At 40.6% G+C, this 18,579-nt stretch overlaps 1 protein-coding gene across 1 annotated transcript in view; it reads left to right on the top strand.

The window, feature by feature from the left end:
* The window catches only part of ankrd26 (ankyrin repeat domain containing 26), a 70,818-nt gene extending 52,938 nt beyond the window's left edge, over positions 1-17,880 (top strand). The window contains exons 36-44 of the mRNA XM_080737285.1: positions 166-300; positions 1,980-2,092; positions 2,557-2,692; positions 3,214-3,353; positions 7,158-7,308; positions 7,504-7,739; positions 9,108-9,333; positions 14,736-14,781; positions 16,306-17,880. Coding sequence (XP_080593411.1) covers positions 166-300; positions 1,980-2,092; positions 2,557-2,692; positions 3,214-3,353; positions 7,158-7,308; positions 7,504-7,739; positions 9,108-9,333; positions 14,736-14,781; positions 16,306-16,436 — 1,314 coding nt within the window. The 3' untranslated portion in view covers positions 16,437-17,880. The remainder of the gene's footprint in view (positions 1-165; positions 301-1,979; positions 2,093-2,556; positions 2,693-3,213; positions 3,354-7,157; positions 7,309-7,503; positions 7,740-9,107; positions 9,334-14,735; positions 14,782-16,305) is intronic.
* Positions 17,881-18,579: the final 699 nt, after the last annotated feature.

Here is an 18,579-nt window from a genome sequence, read left to right as displayed (position 1 = left end):
TAGGATCCATCGGAACCACAGATAATTTTTTTCCCTATTTCCTGAAAAGTAAAAGTTTACAAGGCTTCCACCCGACAGCAGCGACGATAACAATACTGTTTATATAATGTATAGACTGTATATACTGTATAATGTGATCACCTGTCCTGTGTGGATGCTCTCAAGGTGCAGAAGCAGAGCATGCTGTCCCACACAGCCCAGGACTCTCAGGCACTGTGGGAGGAGGAGCTGAAGAGCCGCTCCAAGCTGGGCCTGCGTCTGGCCGAGCTGGAGAAGGAGAAGGGAGAGCTTGCCAGCCAGGTAATGGAGCTCACTGTTTCTTAACCCATTTAGGCCTAGAATTAATGAATGCTTTAACTATTGAAAAATAGCAGATATAAAAGCTCGTAAAGCTTGTAGATCTGCTATTTTTTGAAAACATCGTGAAAATGTGTGCACATTTTTCAATATATATTTTTCAAAACAGACTTTTGTAACTCAAATGTTTGCTTCTGCGGGGTCCCTGGAACAACATATTTTGAGATGGCGGTCCGCTGCCAAATACCTGTAATTTTGGGGGTCCTTGACATGAAAAGATTTGAGAACCACTGATTTAGAGGAAGGATTTACTGTAGCAGTCGGGTCAAAGATATTCAAAGATTTGCACACATTTTCATGATTTTTTCTAAAATAGCAGATCTACAAGCTCACAGCGATGTGAGCTTGTATATCTGCTTTTTTTCAATAGTTAAAGCATAACATAATGGTTAAAGTGGTTCAAATCTAATGCGACTCAGGCGCGTTCCAGGTATTTGAGTCAAACTTTCAAATGTCAAAAGGTCTCCTCTTAACTCTGACAGGGTACAAATGGAACCAAATGAACCCGTTATTGTATGGGTCAATTTAGACCCCCCCTAAAGGAACCCACAGTGTCCCTGGAATCCACTTTGAGAACCACTGCCGTAGGTCACTGTTTCCCAAACAGTGGGTCGCGACCCATTTGTGGATCACAGACACATTCTTATGAGTCCCTTAATTTCAGTTTTCCTATCCTATATTTCCATGAATAAAAGAAAATGCTATGATTATTATTATTATTTTAAGTAAATTAATAAATAAATAAAATAAAGAAATTCCAAAAATTAGAAAACAAATGTTCAAGAAGTAGTGAAAATAGCCGATCTGTCGCTTCGCGCCGCGTTGTGAGCTTGTAGATCTGCTGTTTTCACTAGTTTGGGTAAAACGGCTGATATCTTTTTTTGGGTCACAAGCTAAAAAGTTTGGGAACCACTGCTGTAGGTGACCCACCACCACCACCACCAAGCCACCGTGACAACACTGTCACATCCTCCCTGGCTGCTCGGAATGTCCAACCAACAAGAGCCCCCTGTTTTGACACCTTGTTTATTCCTATTGACAGTAACGACCTGTCAAGACAGAGGCAAACAGAACCTCTTGCGAGATATAACCATGAAATGAAAACCAGCAAAGACACAATGGAGTTCCCCACGGATGGGACATCTTTTTTTGTAGGTCAACCTGGAACTAACTTACTTACTTTCTTATAGCCAAGGATCGCAGATTTCCAATACAATGTTTTCATAATTGGTTAAAATTCGAAGTACATTTTTTTTGTAGCAGACCCAAATGTCGGTCCCAAACTAATTCATTGCAACATCAACATGGATTTGTTCATTACATAATAGGGTAGAGTAGGATCAGTATGACGCATCAATGCTGAGTTTAATGCGTCCTTTCTTAATAATTTAGGTAAAAAAAAGAGGGGGTGGTGGCCTGTCTAAGGTAGAAGTGATAACTACCTCCCCCTTTGGCCTCCTGAAAGGTGAATTTTCAGGGCTGTTTTAAAGGAAGCCAGCGAATCACATTTTAAGGGATGGTGGTCAGGAAAGTCCACACTTGGGTTGCAGTGCCGTAGAAGGAGAATCTGTTCACCTGATCTCACTAGAGCCTTTGTGTGCGCGTGCGTCCGTGCGTTCCAGATGGAGATCGAGAAGAAGAAAGTGAAGAAGGTAGCGGAGCAGAAGAAGGCGATGGACGGCAGGCTGGAGCAGGAGATGAAGCGAAACACTGATCTCCAAAAAGAAATGTACAGGTGACACCTTACCTCCTCCGCCTCCCCCTGTACAGCGGCCTCCACCCCTAGGGCAGAACCACTGGCCCCCATCCATCCATGTGATGATGTGTACCTCCTCCTCCAGCCCAGTAGAGCGCACTCCTTCCTGGCTTAAGAATCCATTTAGGCCTAGAATTGTTTAATGATTTAACTCTTGAAAAAACATCAGATATACAAGCTCACAGCGTGGCACCGAGTGCCGCGCTGCGAGCTTGTAGATCTGCTATTTTTGAAAAATCAAAAACATTTTGTGCAAGTCTTTGAATATTTTTGACCCGTGCATTGGATAACTGTGTGTGTGTGTGTGTGTGTGTGTGTGTGTGTGTGTGTGTGTGTGTGTGTGTGTGTGTGTGTGTGTGTGTGTGTGTGTGTGTGTGTGTGTGTGTGTGTGTGTGTGTGTGTGTGTGTGTGTGTGTGTGTGTGTGTGTGTGTGTTCGTTCCAGGTTGCGCACTCTGTTGAAGACAGCGAAGAAGAAATACCGGGATCATGAGGGCGGCGGGGCAGAGTTTGGCTCCTCCCCCATGAGCAGCATGAGGATGGAGATGGGACACGGCCCTGCAGGACGCATGAAGGAACAGGTCCGTTTATGGCAGTGGATCTTTAAGTGTGGTCCGGGGACTCCACCAGGGCAGTTCCTGCGACGGGCCGGGTATCCACGGGGTGAAAACGGGCGGAATATATATACTATTACCAGTAGGACGCCTAAGGGCGTCATCTGTCTTGGCCATATATGGATTCTGTTAGTGTGGTTTTCCTAACAGGGCATCATCTGGGATACAATCCCTTTCATGCCCATATATGGAGATCCCTAACAGAATCCCTTGTATGCCCATATACCCTGCTCTGAGTATCTGACATCACTGTGATGCCACCTGTTTATGCCCACATATGGGCAATGTTTCCGCCTAAAGAAAGTCACAGGAGTGCACACATTAAGCACTGAGCAGCAGGACACAACCAACCACGGTTTGCTAACCTCGCGTCACCAGACTTTCACAGGATGTGTGTGTTACATCGCATTAACATATTCTAAAATAAAAATGCATTCACTAAAAAAGATGACACAAATAGAGCTTTAACAATAGCAACCCTGCTCCAGGTGGACGATCTGCAGACACAGCTGGGCAGGGAGACGTCTCGCAGCAGAGAGCTGGACAAGTTGAACGGAGAGCTCCAGCAGCAGCTCTCCTCCATGAACGGACTGAACCGCAGCAACGAGAGGCTGGAGAAGGCCAACAGGTAGGGATGGGTATCCACATTATGTAGGAAGGTATCTACATTATGTAGGAAGATATCTACATTATGTAGGAAGATATCTACATCATGTAGGAAGATATCTACATTATGTAGGAAGATATCTACATCATGTAGGAAGGTATCCACATTATGTAGGAAGATATCCACATTATGTAGGAAGGTATCCACATTATGTAGGAAGGTATCCACATTATGTAGGAAGATATCCACATTATGTAGGAAGATATCCATATTATGTAGGAAGATATCTACATTATGTAGGAAGATATCTACATTATATAGGAAGGTATCCACATTATATAGGAAGGTATCCACATTATGTAGGAAGATATCTACATTATGTAGGAAGATATCTACATTATGTAGGAAGATATCTACATTATGTAGGAAGATATCTACATTATGTAGGAAGATATCCACATTATATAGGAAGGTATCCACATTATGTAGGAAGATATCCACATTATGTAGGAAGATATCCACATTATGTAGGAAGGTATCTACATTATGTAGGAAGATATCCACATTATGTAGGAAGGTATCCACATTATGTAGGAAGATATCTACATTATGTAGGAAGATATCTACATTATATAGGAAGATATCTACATTATGTAGGAAGATATCTACATTATGTAGGAAGATATCCACATTATGTAGGAAGGTATCTACATTATGTAGGAAGATATCCACATTATGTAGGAAGATATCTACATTATGTAGGAGGATATCTACATTATGTAGGAAGATATCTACATTATGTAGGAAGGTATCTACATTATGTAGGAAGATATCTACATTATATAGGAAGATATCTACATTATGTAGGAAGATATCTACATTATGTAGGAAGGTATCCACATTATGTAGGAAGATATCCACATTATGTAGGAAGATATCCACATTATGTAGGAAGATATCTACATTATGTAGGAAGATATCCACATTATGTAGGAAGATATCTACATTATGTAGGAAGATATCTACATTATGTAGGAAGATATCTACATTATGTTGGAAGATATCTACATTATGTAGGAAGATATCTACATTATGTAGGAAGGTATCCACATTATGTAGGAAGATATCTACATTATGTAGGAAGATATCTACATTATGTAGGACGATATCTACATTATGTAGGAAGCTATCTACATTGTGTAGGAAGATATCCACATTATGTAGGAAGATAACTACATTATGTTGGAAGATATCTACTTTATGTAGGAAGATATCTACTTTATGTAGGAAGATATCTACATTTTGTAGGAAAATATCTACATTATGTAGGAAGATATCCACATTATGTAGGAAGATATCCACATGTAGGAAGATATCCACATTATGTAGGAAGATATCTACATTATGTAGGAAGGTATCCACATTACAGTATGTAGGAAGATATCCACATTATGTAGGAAGATATCCACATTATGTAGGAAGATATCCACATTATGTAGGAAGATATCTACATTATGTAGGAAGGTATCCACATTATGTAGGAAGATATCCACATTATGTAGGAAGATATCTACATTATGTAGGAAGATATCTACATTATGTAGGAAGGTATCCACATTATGTAGGAAGATATCCACATTATGTAGGAAGATATCTACATTATGTAGGAAGATATCTACATTATGTAGGAAGGTATCCACATTACAGTATGTAGGAAGATATCCACATTATGTAGGAAGATATCCACATTATGTAGGAAGATATCCACATTATGTAGGAAGATATCCACATTATGTAGGAAGATATCTACATTATGTAGGAAGATATCCACATTATGTAGGAAGATATCCACATTATGTAGGAAGATATCTACATTATGTAGGAAGATATCCACATTATGTAGGAAGATATCCACATTATGTAGGAAGATATCTACATTATGTAGGAAGGTATCCACATTATGTAGGAAGATATCTACATTATGTAGGAAGATATCTACATTATGTAGGAAGATATCCACATTATGTAGGAAGATAACTACATTATGTTGGAAGATATCTACTTTATGTAGGAAGATATCTACTTTATGTAGGAAGATATCTACATTATGTAGGAAAATATCTACATTATGTAGGAAGATATCCACATTATGTAGGAAGATATCCACATGTAGGAAGATATCCACATTATGTAGGAAGATATCTACATTATGTAGGAAGATATCTACATTATGTAGGAAGATATCTACATTATGTAGGAAGATATCTACATTATGTAGGAAGGTATCCACATTATGTAGGAAGATAACTACATTATGTAGGAAGATATCTACATTATGTAGGAAGGTATCTACATTATGTAGGAAGGTATCCACATTATGTAGGAAGATAACTACATTATGTAGGAAGATATCCACATTATATAGGAAGGTATCCACATTACAGTATGTAGGAAGATATCCACATTATGTAGGAAGATATCTACATTATGTAGGAAGATATCCACATTATGTAGGAAGATATCTACATTATGTAGGAAGATATCCACATTATGTAGGAAGATATCCACATTATGTAGGAAGATATCTACATTATGTAGGAAGGTATCCACATTATGTAGGAAGATATCTACATTATGTAGGAAGATATCCACATTATGTAGGAAGATATCCACATTATGTAGGAAGATATCTACATTATGTAGGAAGGTATCTACATTATGTAGGAAGATATCTACATTATGTAGGAAGATATCTACATTATGTAGGAAGATATCTACATTATGTAGGAAGATATCCACATTATGTAGGAAGATAACTACATTATGTTGGAAGATATCTACTTTATGTAGGAAGATATCTACTTTATGTAGGAAGATATCTACATTATGTAGGAAAATATCTACATTATGTAGGAAGATATCCACATTATGTAGGAAGATATCCACATGTAGGAAGATATCCACATTATGTAGGAAGATATCTACATTATGTAGGAAGATATCCACATTATGTAGGAAGATATCCACATTATGTAGGAAGATATCCACATTATGTAGGAAGATATCTACATTATGTAGGAAGATATCCACATTATGTAGGAAGGTATCCACATTATGTAGGAAGTAGGGTTGCAACGGTACTCTGTTTTACCGGTGTTACCGGTGAGCGTGCACAACACCGAGTACTTTACTTGCACACCGATAACACCGTTAAATAAAAAGAAAACACATCCACTGCTCTGCTCTGCCCCGAGGAGTGCAGTAGAGATGTGACGTTCGCCAACGATTCCGCTCTTTTGAACAGCTCTTTTAAATGAACGATGGGATTCGGTTCTCAATCGCGAGAGGTCGGGAGCTGTTCCTTGTGTGGGAGTGTCGAGAATCAGAATCAACGGATCATCCACGGGGCGAGGCACAGCCCATCAGACTGCTTGATGTCTCGTCCCCACTCACAGGGCACGTTCCAGGAGACTAGTTGTGGCTTTATAATGTCACAGTGCGCACTCAGTAGGCGAAAAAAACAACGATTTGCCAAACAAGAAAACGCAGGGCTGTTGTAACAACAGTGTTGTTGCTTTTTTACAAAGCTGAATTTTTAATATGGTCGGATGGTTGTTGTTGTTGTAGCTTGAATTAGCATTGGCTGCTACTGAGTGTTCACAAGACGACAACTCTCACTCAAAACGTACACAAAAATTGTTAAAATAGCTGCAAGCAAGATTTTGGATCAGCTATAAATCAATAAAAACTCCAAGAATTCTTTTTTATTTTTTTTAATTCTTTGAGACGCTTAGTTGATATATGGATACCCATCCGTACCAACAGGCAGCTGGAGGAGGAGCTGACAGGCCTGAGGCGCCAGGCGGAGGCTTGCATGCTGGACCCGGGCCAGGCGGAGCAGTACCGCCGTGAGGCTGAGGACCGAGCCCGTCTGGAGATCCGCCAGAAACTGGAGGAGGTGAACCTCTTCCTACAGGTGAGCGCTCTGCGGGTCCATAACAAGTTTCAATGAACCCATTTATAGGCTTAGAATTATTTAATGCTTTAACTATTGAAAAATAGCATGTATACAAGCTTGCTGCTATTTTTGAAAAATCGTGATTTCTTTTTTTCTTCTTCTTCTTTGAATATATCTTTTTAAAAACGTATTTGTAACTATTCCCTACGCCAGACGCAGGCTGCCTCCCAAGAGGCTCTGGACCAGCTGAAGTCGGCCAACGAGTCCAACATGCGCTCCGGTCTGGAGCAGAGGATCCGGGAGCTGGAGACGGAGCTGCTGCGCACCCGCACCACGCAGCACGACAGCCTCAGCCAGAGGGACAGCACCCGCACCGAGCTGGAGCGATACCGCAGCCTCTACACCGACGAGCTGCGCACCCGCAAGTCACTGGCTGCCAAACTGGAGCGGTGAGGGCACACCACACCACACCACACCACACCCTTTAGATCAGTGGGGTCCGCTTATTCCCTATTTCAGGGGCTCCCAAACGTTTTTCTCAGGGCACCCCATAAATATTTTTTTAATCTGAGGCACCCCTACAATATAATTTTCATTCCCAGCACCTTATAGCCTATTTATAGCATATCGTCGTTGTCGGGTGGAAACTTTGTATGTCCAAAAGTTCGTTTTGTATTGATCATCTAAAAAATGTTCTAAACTAGTGAAAACAACCAATCTACAAGCACACAACGTGTGCTTGTAGATTGGCTGTTTTCACTAGTTTTGTGCGACTGTCTTGTTGGATGAAGCAGTGCTTTGCTTTACCAAAAGACAAACACATTTGAAACTTGGAGATACGAGGTTTCTGCCCGACAGTGACGATATTTTAGTGATTATGTTGCGAGGAAAACATTGAGATAATAGCCATTTTGGTTAAAACTGACTGAAAATAACTTTGTACTTCAGGTTTTAAATGATACTAAATATTTTTTCAAGCGTCCAAATAAATTCCAAATATTATCAAATGATCTCGCGGCACCCCTGGACTGCCGTCACCGTCACCCACTTTGAAAACGCCTGCCCTATTTGATACTACTAAATCTTCATGTAGTTTAGGGTAGTTCAAAACTACCCAGATTTCTTTTGATGCAAATCTTCTCCTATGGGGCAGAGCCTTGTAATAGATAGTTCTGCCAATGCTATTTTCACAATAGAACCGTGTTATACAAAATGTAATTCCTCAACTCTTAGCGCTCGTCAGGGTGTCGGGCTCCCCAGTTAAAATGTAATTATTTTGGGGGTCGCGGCCTGAAAAGGTTGAGAACCGCTGGACTAACTAATGGTTCTGTGTTGTTTGAGTGGTTGACTAAAACGATTAAACCTGTGTTTAGGGCTGTCACAATTATTACATAATCGTCTAATCGCAATTATTTGAGGTAATCGAGATTATTTAGCATAATCGTCATAATCGTTTCCATGTTGAGAAATGTTAATATAGTTTCAAACACTTTTAAAAAGTAGTGGAAATAGCAGATCTGCAAGCTCACAACGCGCCGCGATGCGACGCGTTGTGAGCTTGTAGATCGGCTATTTCCACTATCAATGTTATTTTTTAAGTATAAAGTTGTAAAATATGCCTGTCATTTCTTTGTATATTTAGGTTATGTGTCATATCGACCATGTGCAACTTCAAAGCCTACAAGCCAAACAAAAATGTCATTGTCAACGAAAAAACGCAATTAAATCGTTAATCGCCAATTATTTGAGCGACAATTAATCGTCATGTAAAATGTCATATCGTGACAGCCCTACCTGTGTTGTTCGCCGTCCCGCAGGTCAAACACCCGCCTGTCGGACGCCAACGCCAAGCTGCTGAACGAGCGCCAGCGCACCAAGGCTCTGTTCAGCAGCAGCCTGGGAGGAGGAGGAGGAGACATGAGCTGTCTGGGGGGCTCCCCCACGGGGTACGGGGCCTCGCAGGGACCCCTCAACAGGAGCCTGGGCCTGCTCAGCCCCATGTCTGAGGGACACAACAGCTCCGTGGAGGACTACCTGGCCAGGGTAACTTGCTGAACAGTATTGTGTTACAAATTATTAGGGCATTCACGAATAGTGATTTTTTAGTATTCGAATTATTCGATCGACCTCAAAATATTCGAATAGTCGAATATTCGACAGGATTGGCCAAACTGTCAAATATTTAGTAAGCAAGAGGCGAACATTGTGAAAATAGCAGATCTACCTGCTCACAACGCCTCGCGTTGCAAGCATGTAGATCTGCTATTTTCACAATGTTTATCTGTGGAACCGAGTCACATTAATACCTACAATTCCAAGTGCTTGTCAGGGTGGGGGTCCCCAGTTCATATATGTTTATTTTGGGGGTCACGGCCTAAAAAGGTTTGAGAACCCCTGGTATAGGGTATTAACAAATTCATCCACCAGGGGCATTGACAACTCATTCTTATGACTTCCTATCTAGCCAAGCTTTATAAACTATATATTTTTTAAAAAGAAAAAACAAAACAAAAAAACGAATATTCGACTTCGGTGAACAACGTCGAATAGTGATTTTGATATTCGAATATTTGGTGAATGCCCTAGTTACAATATCTTTCCATATCGCCCGTCCCTAGTCCTATGCCAAACATACTGTAGCAGATCTACACAGCTCACAAGGAGCGTGATGCGACGTGTTCGTTCTGATCTTGTAGATCTGCTATGTATGGCGTGGGACACTGTCGTACCACTCAGTATAAATCCAACTTCAGTCTTCGGGCCTAATATTTTCTTCTCTCTCTCTCTCTGTTATGGTGGCGGGACTTTTAACCCTTTAACGCCCTCTCTATTTCTCACTCCTTCAGCTTCTAGCTAAAAAGTCTCTCTCTCACCTCTCGTCCCTTCAGCCAGACTCATAACCAAGGTGTGTAGGCTGTGTGTAGCTCCCTGCCTGTGATTGGCTGATTGGACTGTTTTGTTTGAACCCCTTCCCCTCTCCACCCCCCGCTGGCCTCATGGGAGAGTCTCTTTTCCCGGTGTTTAGCCCAGGTGGCCCGGCTTTTGAGGTTAGGTTTAGGCAACATTTCTGTGAGGTTAGGTTCAGGCATAGTTTTTGTGAAGTTTTGTAATTAAAATGTAGCTGTTTACACTCGGTGGCCATTCTATTAGGTGCGTACAGTCCCGATTTGCCATCCTTTCTTGAGGTTTGATGAGTTGCAGATTCACGATTCAAGAGATGCGAGGAGTGGAATCGGCTGGGGTTGTTACCAAAGTTCACGCCCCTCGTTTGGAGCTTGGGAGCAACGAATCTGTGCACAAGGGGGACGAAGATTTACTATTCTGGCCCCCTGGTTTACAACTTCTAACGGCGCTGAGTCGGCTTACGCGACATTCGCAATGCTCGACACGGCGACTCGCTCGCTACTGCTCGCTCGGAGGTGTCTCACGTGGCTCAAGGTCGCCTGAGAAGGCGCGCCTCCGTCATGGTTTTGTCAATAATGAAACGTCACCAAAACAGCGAGAGAAGCACTTCCGTGTTGGGCATGGCCTCGGCTCAGCTCCGGTCAAGCGAGGAGCCTTGGGTCTGACGCAGTGACTGGGGGGCGTGAACCTTGGTAACAACCTCAGCCGATTCACCTCCTCGCTTCAGAGATGCTACAAGCTCATATTGTGAGTGACGTGTAGCTTGTAGATGTATTAGAAATTTGACTTAAAATGTGTCACACCACGCATTCAATAAGCGTAGACTTCAACTCCTTTTTCACTTGAAAAGTGTCTCTGATGCAGGGGTGAAAGAGACCAGGGCTCCAGACTAACCTTTTTGACCAACGTCCCAGGGCCGTCCCAAAATACAAATTTAACCGTCCCCAAATGAATGTAATCCAAACCCCCAAAAATATTTAAAAAAAATCCCAGTATATAAATTCATGAATTAATGTATATTATTATATTATTATTATTATGTAGACTATTATTATTATAAATAATAATGCCTGTGAAATTGGCTTGGCAATCCTATTTTCATACTGTCATCAGTATCATTTGTGGCTACTAAAAATCTGATTGTCAGTCAGTTTGCTGGTGTGAGTTAGTGTATGTGTCATATACTGTACGTTAAAGAACTATGCACGACTGTTGGAGAAATTACGGTAAAACTGGGTCCGTTCTCCGCCTCTTTCTGCTGTGTAAATTAACCTCTTCAAATAGCGCAGCGTGTTAAGCTCTACCTGAAAAGGATGATAACACTGCCTGTGGTAACTTTTTAACCACTCTGTTAACATCATATTTAGTTTCTGTGTGTTTCATGCTTCCAGTAGCTGCGCACCGTTTATGTAGTGACAGTGATATGCGCACGTTCAGTGCAAAAAATCATCTATGTCCAGGAGAGATTCATTTGCGTCCCAAATACATATTTTTACGTCCCCGGGGCGTCGGGAGTCCCTTAGTCTCGACTCTCGAGCCCTGAAAGAGACGTGCGGGAAAGTATAAATTAGCCTGAATGGTGGTATGTTTTGGAATTTGATGAGTTACAGTAGAACGTGAACTAGATAGTTGCATATACTTCAAGTTGTATCACATCATACTGATGCTGGATAATCCAGATTTCTTCTAAACCCCTTTGATGTCTCTGTTTGACTTTGTGATGCTGTGTGACACATCTGCTGCAGTTTGGTTGACGTTTACTGAATTGGACCTCCTTCAGACCACACAAAAAAAACACTAATACGGTGCACAATACACTGAACCTTTCATTTATTTTCTCAATTTACTCTCGTTCCTGTGTCCTCACTGTCCGTCCTGGCATTCATTCAGTGTATTTTTATGTAGCTCCCGTGTCCTGCAGAAACACTGCACTGATGCATTGCTTGCAGACAGTGGTGGGAAAGGTACTCACATTTGTTAGAAAAGTGACAATACCACAATTTAGAAATACTCTGTTACAAGTAAAAGTCCTGTATTCAAAAAGTACTTGAGTAAAAGTATATGAGGTAAATTGTAAAATATCCATAAGTACCAAAAGTAAAAAATACTCATCATTATTGTAGAAAGTCCCATTTCATGTATAAAATGTATGTAAATCTTTTGCAGCAGATCTACAAGCTCACAATGTGTTGCAATGCAACACGTTGTGAGCTTGAACATTTCCAAATGGCCGATATACAATATATATGGCTGAAGTCGTTAATGTTTGTTTTGTATTAATGATCAAAATCTACAAAGTAACTAAAAAAAGTACAATATTTTCCTCTAAGGTTTAGTGGGGTAGAAGTAAAAGTATTGAAAATTGGAAATACTCCTAAAAACACCTCAAAGGTGTACTTACTGTAAGTCAGGGGTTCCCAAATCTTTTTTGCTCCGGGTGGGGTTAACCCGGGTGCCTTTTCACTCCTGGCACCTTATATTTATGGCAAAATTTAGCAAGGAAAACATTGAGATAATGGCTATTTTGGTTAGAACTGACTGAAGATTTAAAATTATCCTTAATAGTTGTTTTTAATTGTACAGTAAGGTACAGTACAGTAAGGTATAGTAAGGTACAGTAGAGTACATTAAAGTACAGTACAGTAAGGTACAGTAGAGTACATTAAAGTACAGTACAGTAAGGTACAGTAGAGTACAGTAAAGTAAGTGGATGGATGGATGGATGGATGGATGGATGGATGGATGTGGATGCATGGATGGATGGATGGATGTGAATGGATGGATGGATGGATGGATGGATGGATGTGGATGGATGTGGATGGATGGATGGATGTGGATGGATGGATGGATGATGTGGATGAATGGATGGATGGATGTGGATGGATGGATGGATGGATGGATGGATGGATGTGGATGGATGTGGATGGATGGATGGATGGATGTGGATGGATGTGGATGGATGGATGGATGTGGATGGGTGGATGGATGTGGATGGATGGATGGATGGATGGATGGATGGATAGATGTGGATGGATGTGGATGGATGGATGGATGGATGGATGGATGCATGGATGGATGTGGATGGATGGATGGATGGATGTGGATGGATGCATGTATGTGGATGGATGGATGCATGGATGGATGGATGGATGTGGATGGATGGATGGATGGATGGATGGATGGATGTGGATGGATGGATGGATGGATGGATGGATGGATGGATGGATGGATGGATGGACGGATGCGTGGATGGATGGATGGATGTGGATGGATGGATGGATGTGGGTGGATCACTGCTGCAACGTAGCTGTGAGCGCCTGCAAAGCAGGCGCGATCTCTAGATGTGAGCGGCCCGAAGGGCCGCGAACCTCTAGTATTATCAATTCATCTCACAGCACCCCTGTGCTGCCGCCACGGCACCCCAGGGTGCCCCGTCACCCACTTTGAAAACCCCTGCTGGTAGTACAGTACTCGAGTAAATGTACTTGGTTACTTTTCACCACAGATTGCTTGCATGCTCCCATGCAGAAACACAGAGCTTGCATGCCTCCCGTGTTGTTCTGTGTTCTCCGTCGTACCTCTGCTTTTCATGCAGTGTTTTTGTTTCTTCTGTAAATGTCTGCTGTAAAATATTTACAATTTTAGTCATTAAAGTCATACTATGTTTTTCCAATTAAACAAAAGTAATTCTTTATATAATCTTTCCTTGGTAGGCTATGTTTTTAAGAACAACCAACTATTCCACCAAAATCCACACTGGAAATGTATTTATGTATTTTAATGTTAATAAATACTGTTTGTGAGCCCTATCTTGCCTTAACCCTTATGCGTAAACTTGTTTGGCATTTTTTTTTACTATTTTGACAACCTTTTTAAAATAAGGAAAATAGACGATCTACCGTACATCGACACGTTGTGAGCTTGCAGATCAGCTATTTGAACAATTGTAACATGTTTTTCAAAATAGTAAAGAAAATACTTTAGGTTTAGGCACGAGTGGGTAAGGCAATGACCAGTAGGTGTCAGCAAAAAAGACTACTGGAATTAATGTTAACACAGTATGACTTGTGTTGTGTTTGTGACAAAAATATCTCTGTCTGTGTTGAATTGTTTACATGTTTATTTTACCCATTTAGGCCTGCAATTATTTTATACTTTAGCTATTGAAAAATAGCAGATATACAAGCTCACAGCACGGCACTTGGTGCCGTGCTGCGAGCTTGTAGATCTGCTATTTTTGAAAAGTCGTGAAAATGTGTGCAAATCTTAAACAAAAATGAATATGTGCATTTTTTAAGCGAACATTTGTAACTCAAATTTGGCTTCTGGGAGTCTTTGGAACTAAACATGTTGAGAGCTGTGAGCTTGTATATCTACTATTTTTTACTAGTTAAAGCATAAAATAATGCGTAATTATGCGTTCCCGGTCTAAATGGGTTAACAGCACAGCTTTCCCTTTTTCCTTTTTTTTTTTTTTTTAATGTCTTTACTTATAAATTCACAAATAACTCCATGTTTGTGATTGTGTCCTCCTCCTCCAGATGCGGAGTGAACTGGAGAGAAACATATCAAGGGAACTGGCTCAGGGTGAGTGTGATCTTTGATATCTCAACTTACCAGAAGGGGGCGCTCAGGTGGAGCAGGGGAAAGAAATACCCTAGGGGGGCGGGGCAGTTAATAAAATGAATCTCTATATAGAAAAGTAATCGATAATCCTGTCATTCTTGGTCAGTATATTTTAATCACGAAACGCAAAAAAAAAAGTGAGGTTGTTGCAACCAGCGTGAAGCGAACGAACACTCCTCTCCAACACACATACACACCCAACAACAAGTAACGAAGCAGAACAGAGAAAAGACACATTTACAAGCCCTTGTAAGCCGAGGCTGAAACTGATTTTAACTGTTCATAAACGATTTCCTAGGATTCTGCTTAATATCAGTGGGTGGTACAAATTCATGGACCACTAGTCCATTTGGTTCCATCTGTACCCTTGTGGTGTTAAATTTCAATCTGTCCGTGACATCAGTTGTACATGTGGTGATGTCGGTTTCTGCGTACTTTCAATGACGTTAGTCTTGTGTGATGTCAGTCTCGTACTACGGACATAGCGGTTACCACCCCTCAAAAAGTTAAAATATGAAGATTAGAGGTTTCTGCGCGGCAGCAACGATATACTGTACTTCATTGACACTAGGGGTCTGTTCTTGGGAACAGGGATGCTAGAGTTGATGTGGTTAATGGGGGTGAAACGATATAGTAACTGAATCGATTTTAATTTGCAATGATCTGATGAATAGTTGGGAGAGAGATGAAACAGGGACCCCCACAACCTTTTCATAGATTCCATATTTAAGCACTTGAACCGTCAATACTTAATAAACTTGACCTTTCACTATGTACTTAGTCTGCTCATTTTCTCCTCTACACCAAAGCTCTTTGTCGAAAATAGCCGATCTACAACTGTGAGACGTTGTGAGCTTGTAGATATGCTGTTTCTGGCTAAAGTTCACAGAATATGGACACTAGGGTTCAAGTAGAACCCTCTCTGAGGACCCCCTAGTTTGGCTTTGTATCATATCATTTTACAATGCAGCTAATCGGTATCGATATCGTTTGCAATGTAAATAATTGATTGTATGGAAACTAGGTATTTGTGCCTTGTATTTATCAATTTTAAGAAGAAGAATGAAAAAGAGGGGTCTAATTACTTTTCCATTCCATATAGCTACTCTTGGTCTATTGATAAATGTGTGTAATCTACACTATGTGTTCATGTCAAGATGCGGGACCCTAACCGGGTCCATATGTGTTGAAATATTATGTCCATGTATTTGCTAGAGAATCACAAGTGTTTACTTATTTATATCCATAATTATAGATTTTTCTCTTGGAAAACCTGCACAATTGACTTGTTTCACACAGATTTGAATGATTTGCTAAATTGTTACTATATCGATTTTAAATCACTGAATCACATGAATTAACCGATATCGTCCATGTATCATATCGGCAATCATGTATCGTGATGCGTATCATATTGCTATAAAATGTATCGTTACACCGCTGGTTAACTTTAGTCTCTCTCTCTCCCTCTGTGGTCCCCATCAGGGAGAGCAGAGTTGGAGGGCAGTCCGACCCGCGTGTCCCCAGTGGGCTCTGCCTGTGGCGTGGAGCTGGACCCCGTCAGCAGGGCCACACAGGACTACCTGGAGGTCCTGAAGAAGAACTACATGATCTGAACACGCTCTGGGCAGGACCACCACTACTACGCAGCCCCCAAGGATCAAATGGACAAATAAAGCAAAGATTACAATATTTTTTTCACCAAAATTCCTCCATACCGACATTGTGACCATAATATCGTATTTTGACGATAACACGATTTTTTGGAATTGTCATTTTATTAGTCGAGATTTTCGGCTCACCACGTGTTGCATTGCGACCAAACATTTTGGACAATTTTTATATAGCATATAAATACAAAAAAATATATTATAAAATAGGGCTTAAGTGATTATAACCAGGGAAATCAACACTTATGTCATATCACAAATAACGTTATCCAAAGATCCTTTTCGATATCTAGTCTCGCATCACGATATCGATATATTGCCCAGCCCTTGTTCAAGTTCATGTCCAATGTTCTCACTGATGACCTCCACAGCTAAACAATCACACTAAGGCATAATTTATGCTTCGGCGAAAGAAAGAAAAATAATGTTGTGTTTTCAACAACAAAAAAGACATGCAAACGCACAACGCTTTGGCCAAAGCATAGGTTAGGCTAAAGGCCAAAGTCACTACACCAGTTTTTCCACCATGTATCCTTTAACTGCAACACTTTTTTAGGAATGAAGGTGAACGTATTGTACATTGCACTTATACCCACTCAGGAGCAAATCGGCACTGTTGGGTGGAAACCTTTTATGTCCAAAACAGTTGCTTTTCAGGAAATGTAAAAAAAAAAGAAAGGTGGATCCAGTGTAGTTATTTGAAAAATAAGCAAAAATAGCCAATCTAGAAGCTCAAGCTTGTTGAACTGCTATTTTTGCTCCTTTTGAGCAACACCCTTGTATGCCAAAGGAGGGCCTTAAAATACGAACAAACATAAAGGTAATATGGAGATAGAAGGTTTCTGCCTGACAGCAATGAAATGGCATGATTTCTTGTTTTTTTTTTCTTTTCTTTTTTTTTTTCTTGAAAGCATATTTTTATGCCATATTTGTAACAAAATGTATTATTAATGGGTACGACAGGAGAGCAACTTGGAAGCATTTGTTCCTCCGGATTAATCATTTGTCTAATCCATAATAATATTTTCAGCACAGTGTGCGTGTGTGTATATACAGTATATAGCGTCGTTACTTGGTAGTTTTAATATGTGAATATTGGTATGGAGATAAAGTGAATTTATAAGTATTGGATGTATGTATGATAAGTAAGTAATATTGCCATGATATTATATTTGGTACGTGCCATGTAATGGTGCAATTGCTCTGTCTTGGTCTTGTTTTATTTGACTCATTTGAGACTCCTGTTAATGTTTATTTTTATTTTTTTAAACAAACATGATATACTTGAATGCGACAAACTAGAATATTCTCTGGTTATTGAAACAGGGTCAAACCAGTCATTTCAGAAGTTTGCGTTAAGAAAACAGTATTTATTTTCTTATTTTCTAAATGAAAGGCATAACGGTCTACTGTAACAACAGAATATTATATAAGGGACAATACCAAACACCTGTACATTACAGAAGATCCTGAAGTTGAATAAAACTCAAGAAAAAAGGGTTCATATCTTGGTGTTAATTTATTTCAAGGCATACAGGGCAAGTGATAGAATTAAGATCATATACTACTTACTCCATTTGTGCCGATTTCCATTTTCTGTTTTCTTCAAACGCACTCTTTTTCTACTAGCCTACTACAGATTTTGTCCAAAACCCATACAAATCGATACTCATCATCTCTAGGGCCATGTGATCTGGACGTATACGTTTGATTTCTCCGATCCCATTCCAAATGGCTATGAACAAAGTTTGCGGGCCCTGGTTTGGCTACCCGGCCTGTCGGAGACCTGATATCTTCTTGTTCGAGCGGTGCTAACCGCTCCTACATCTGGCTTTGTGTGTTTGTTTGTTCCTGCGTCCATATGTCTGTCGCACAGAGCTTGGCATTGGCAAAGCTTTTCTTTTTTTTTGCTTACCCCCCCCCCCCCCCCCCCCCCCCCCCCTTGAGGGGTGGTTGTGGTTATAATGGTGAAGTAAACCATCACAGAAAAGTTCTGGAAGGTTTCAGGTTATAGAAAGTTATGGGTTAATTATAACCCTGTCGTGGTCAAAACGAGCCATTAGCTCTTCCTCAATTATTTTATGCATAC

The sequence above is a fragment of the Nannobrachium achirus genome (assembly GCF_963921795.1).
Source record: "Nannobrachium achirus genome assembly, chromosome: 11".
In the NCBI taxonomy this organism is placed as follows: domain Eukaryota; kingdom Metazoa; phylum Chordata; class Actinopteri; order Myctophiformes; family Myctophidae; genus Nannobrachium; species Nannobrachium achirus.
The sequence above is the reverse complement of the archived record's forward strand: the minus strand, read 5'-3'. Positions and strand labels throughout refer to the sequence as shown.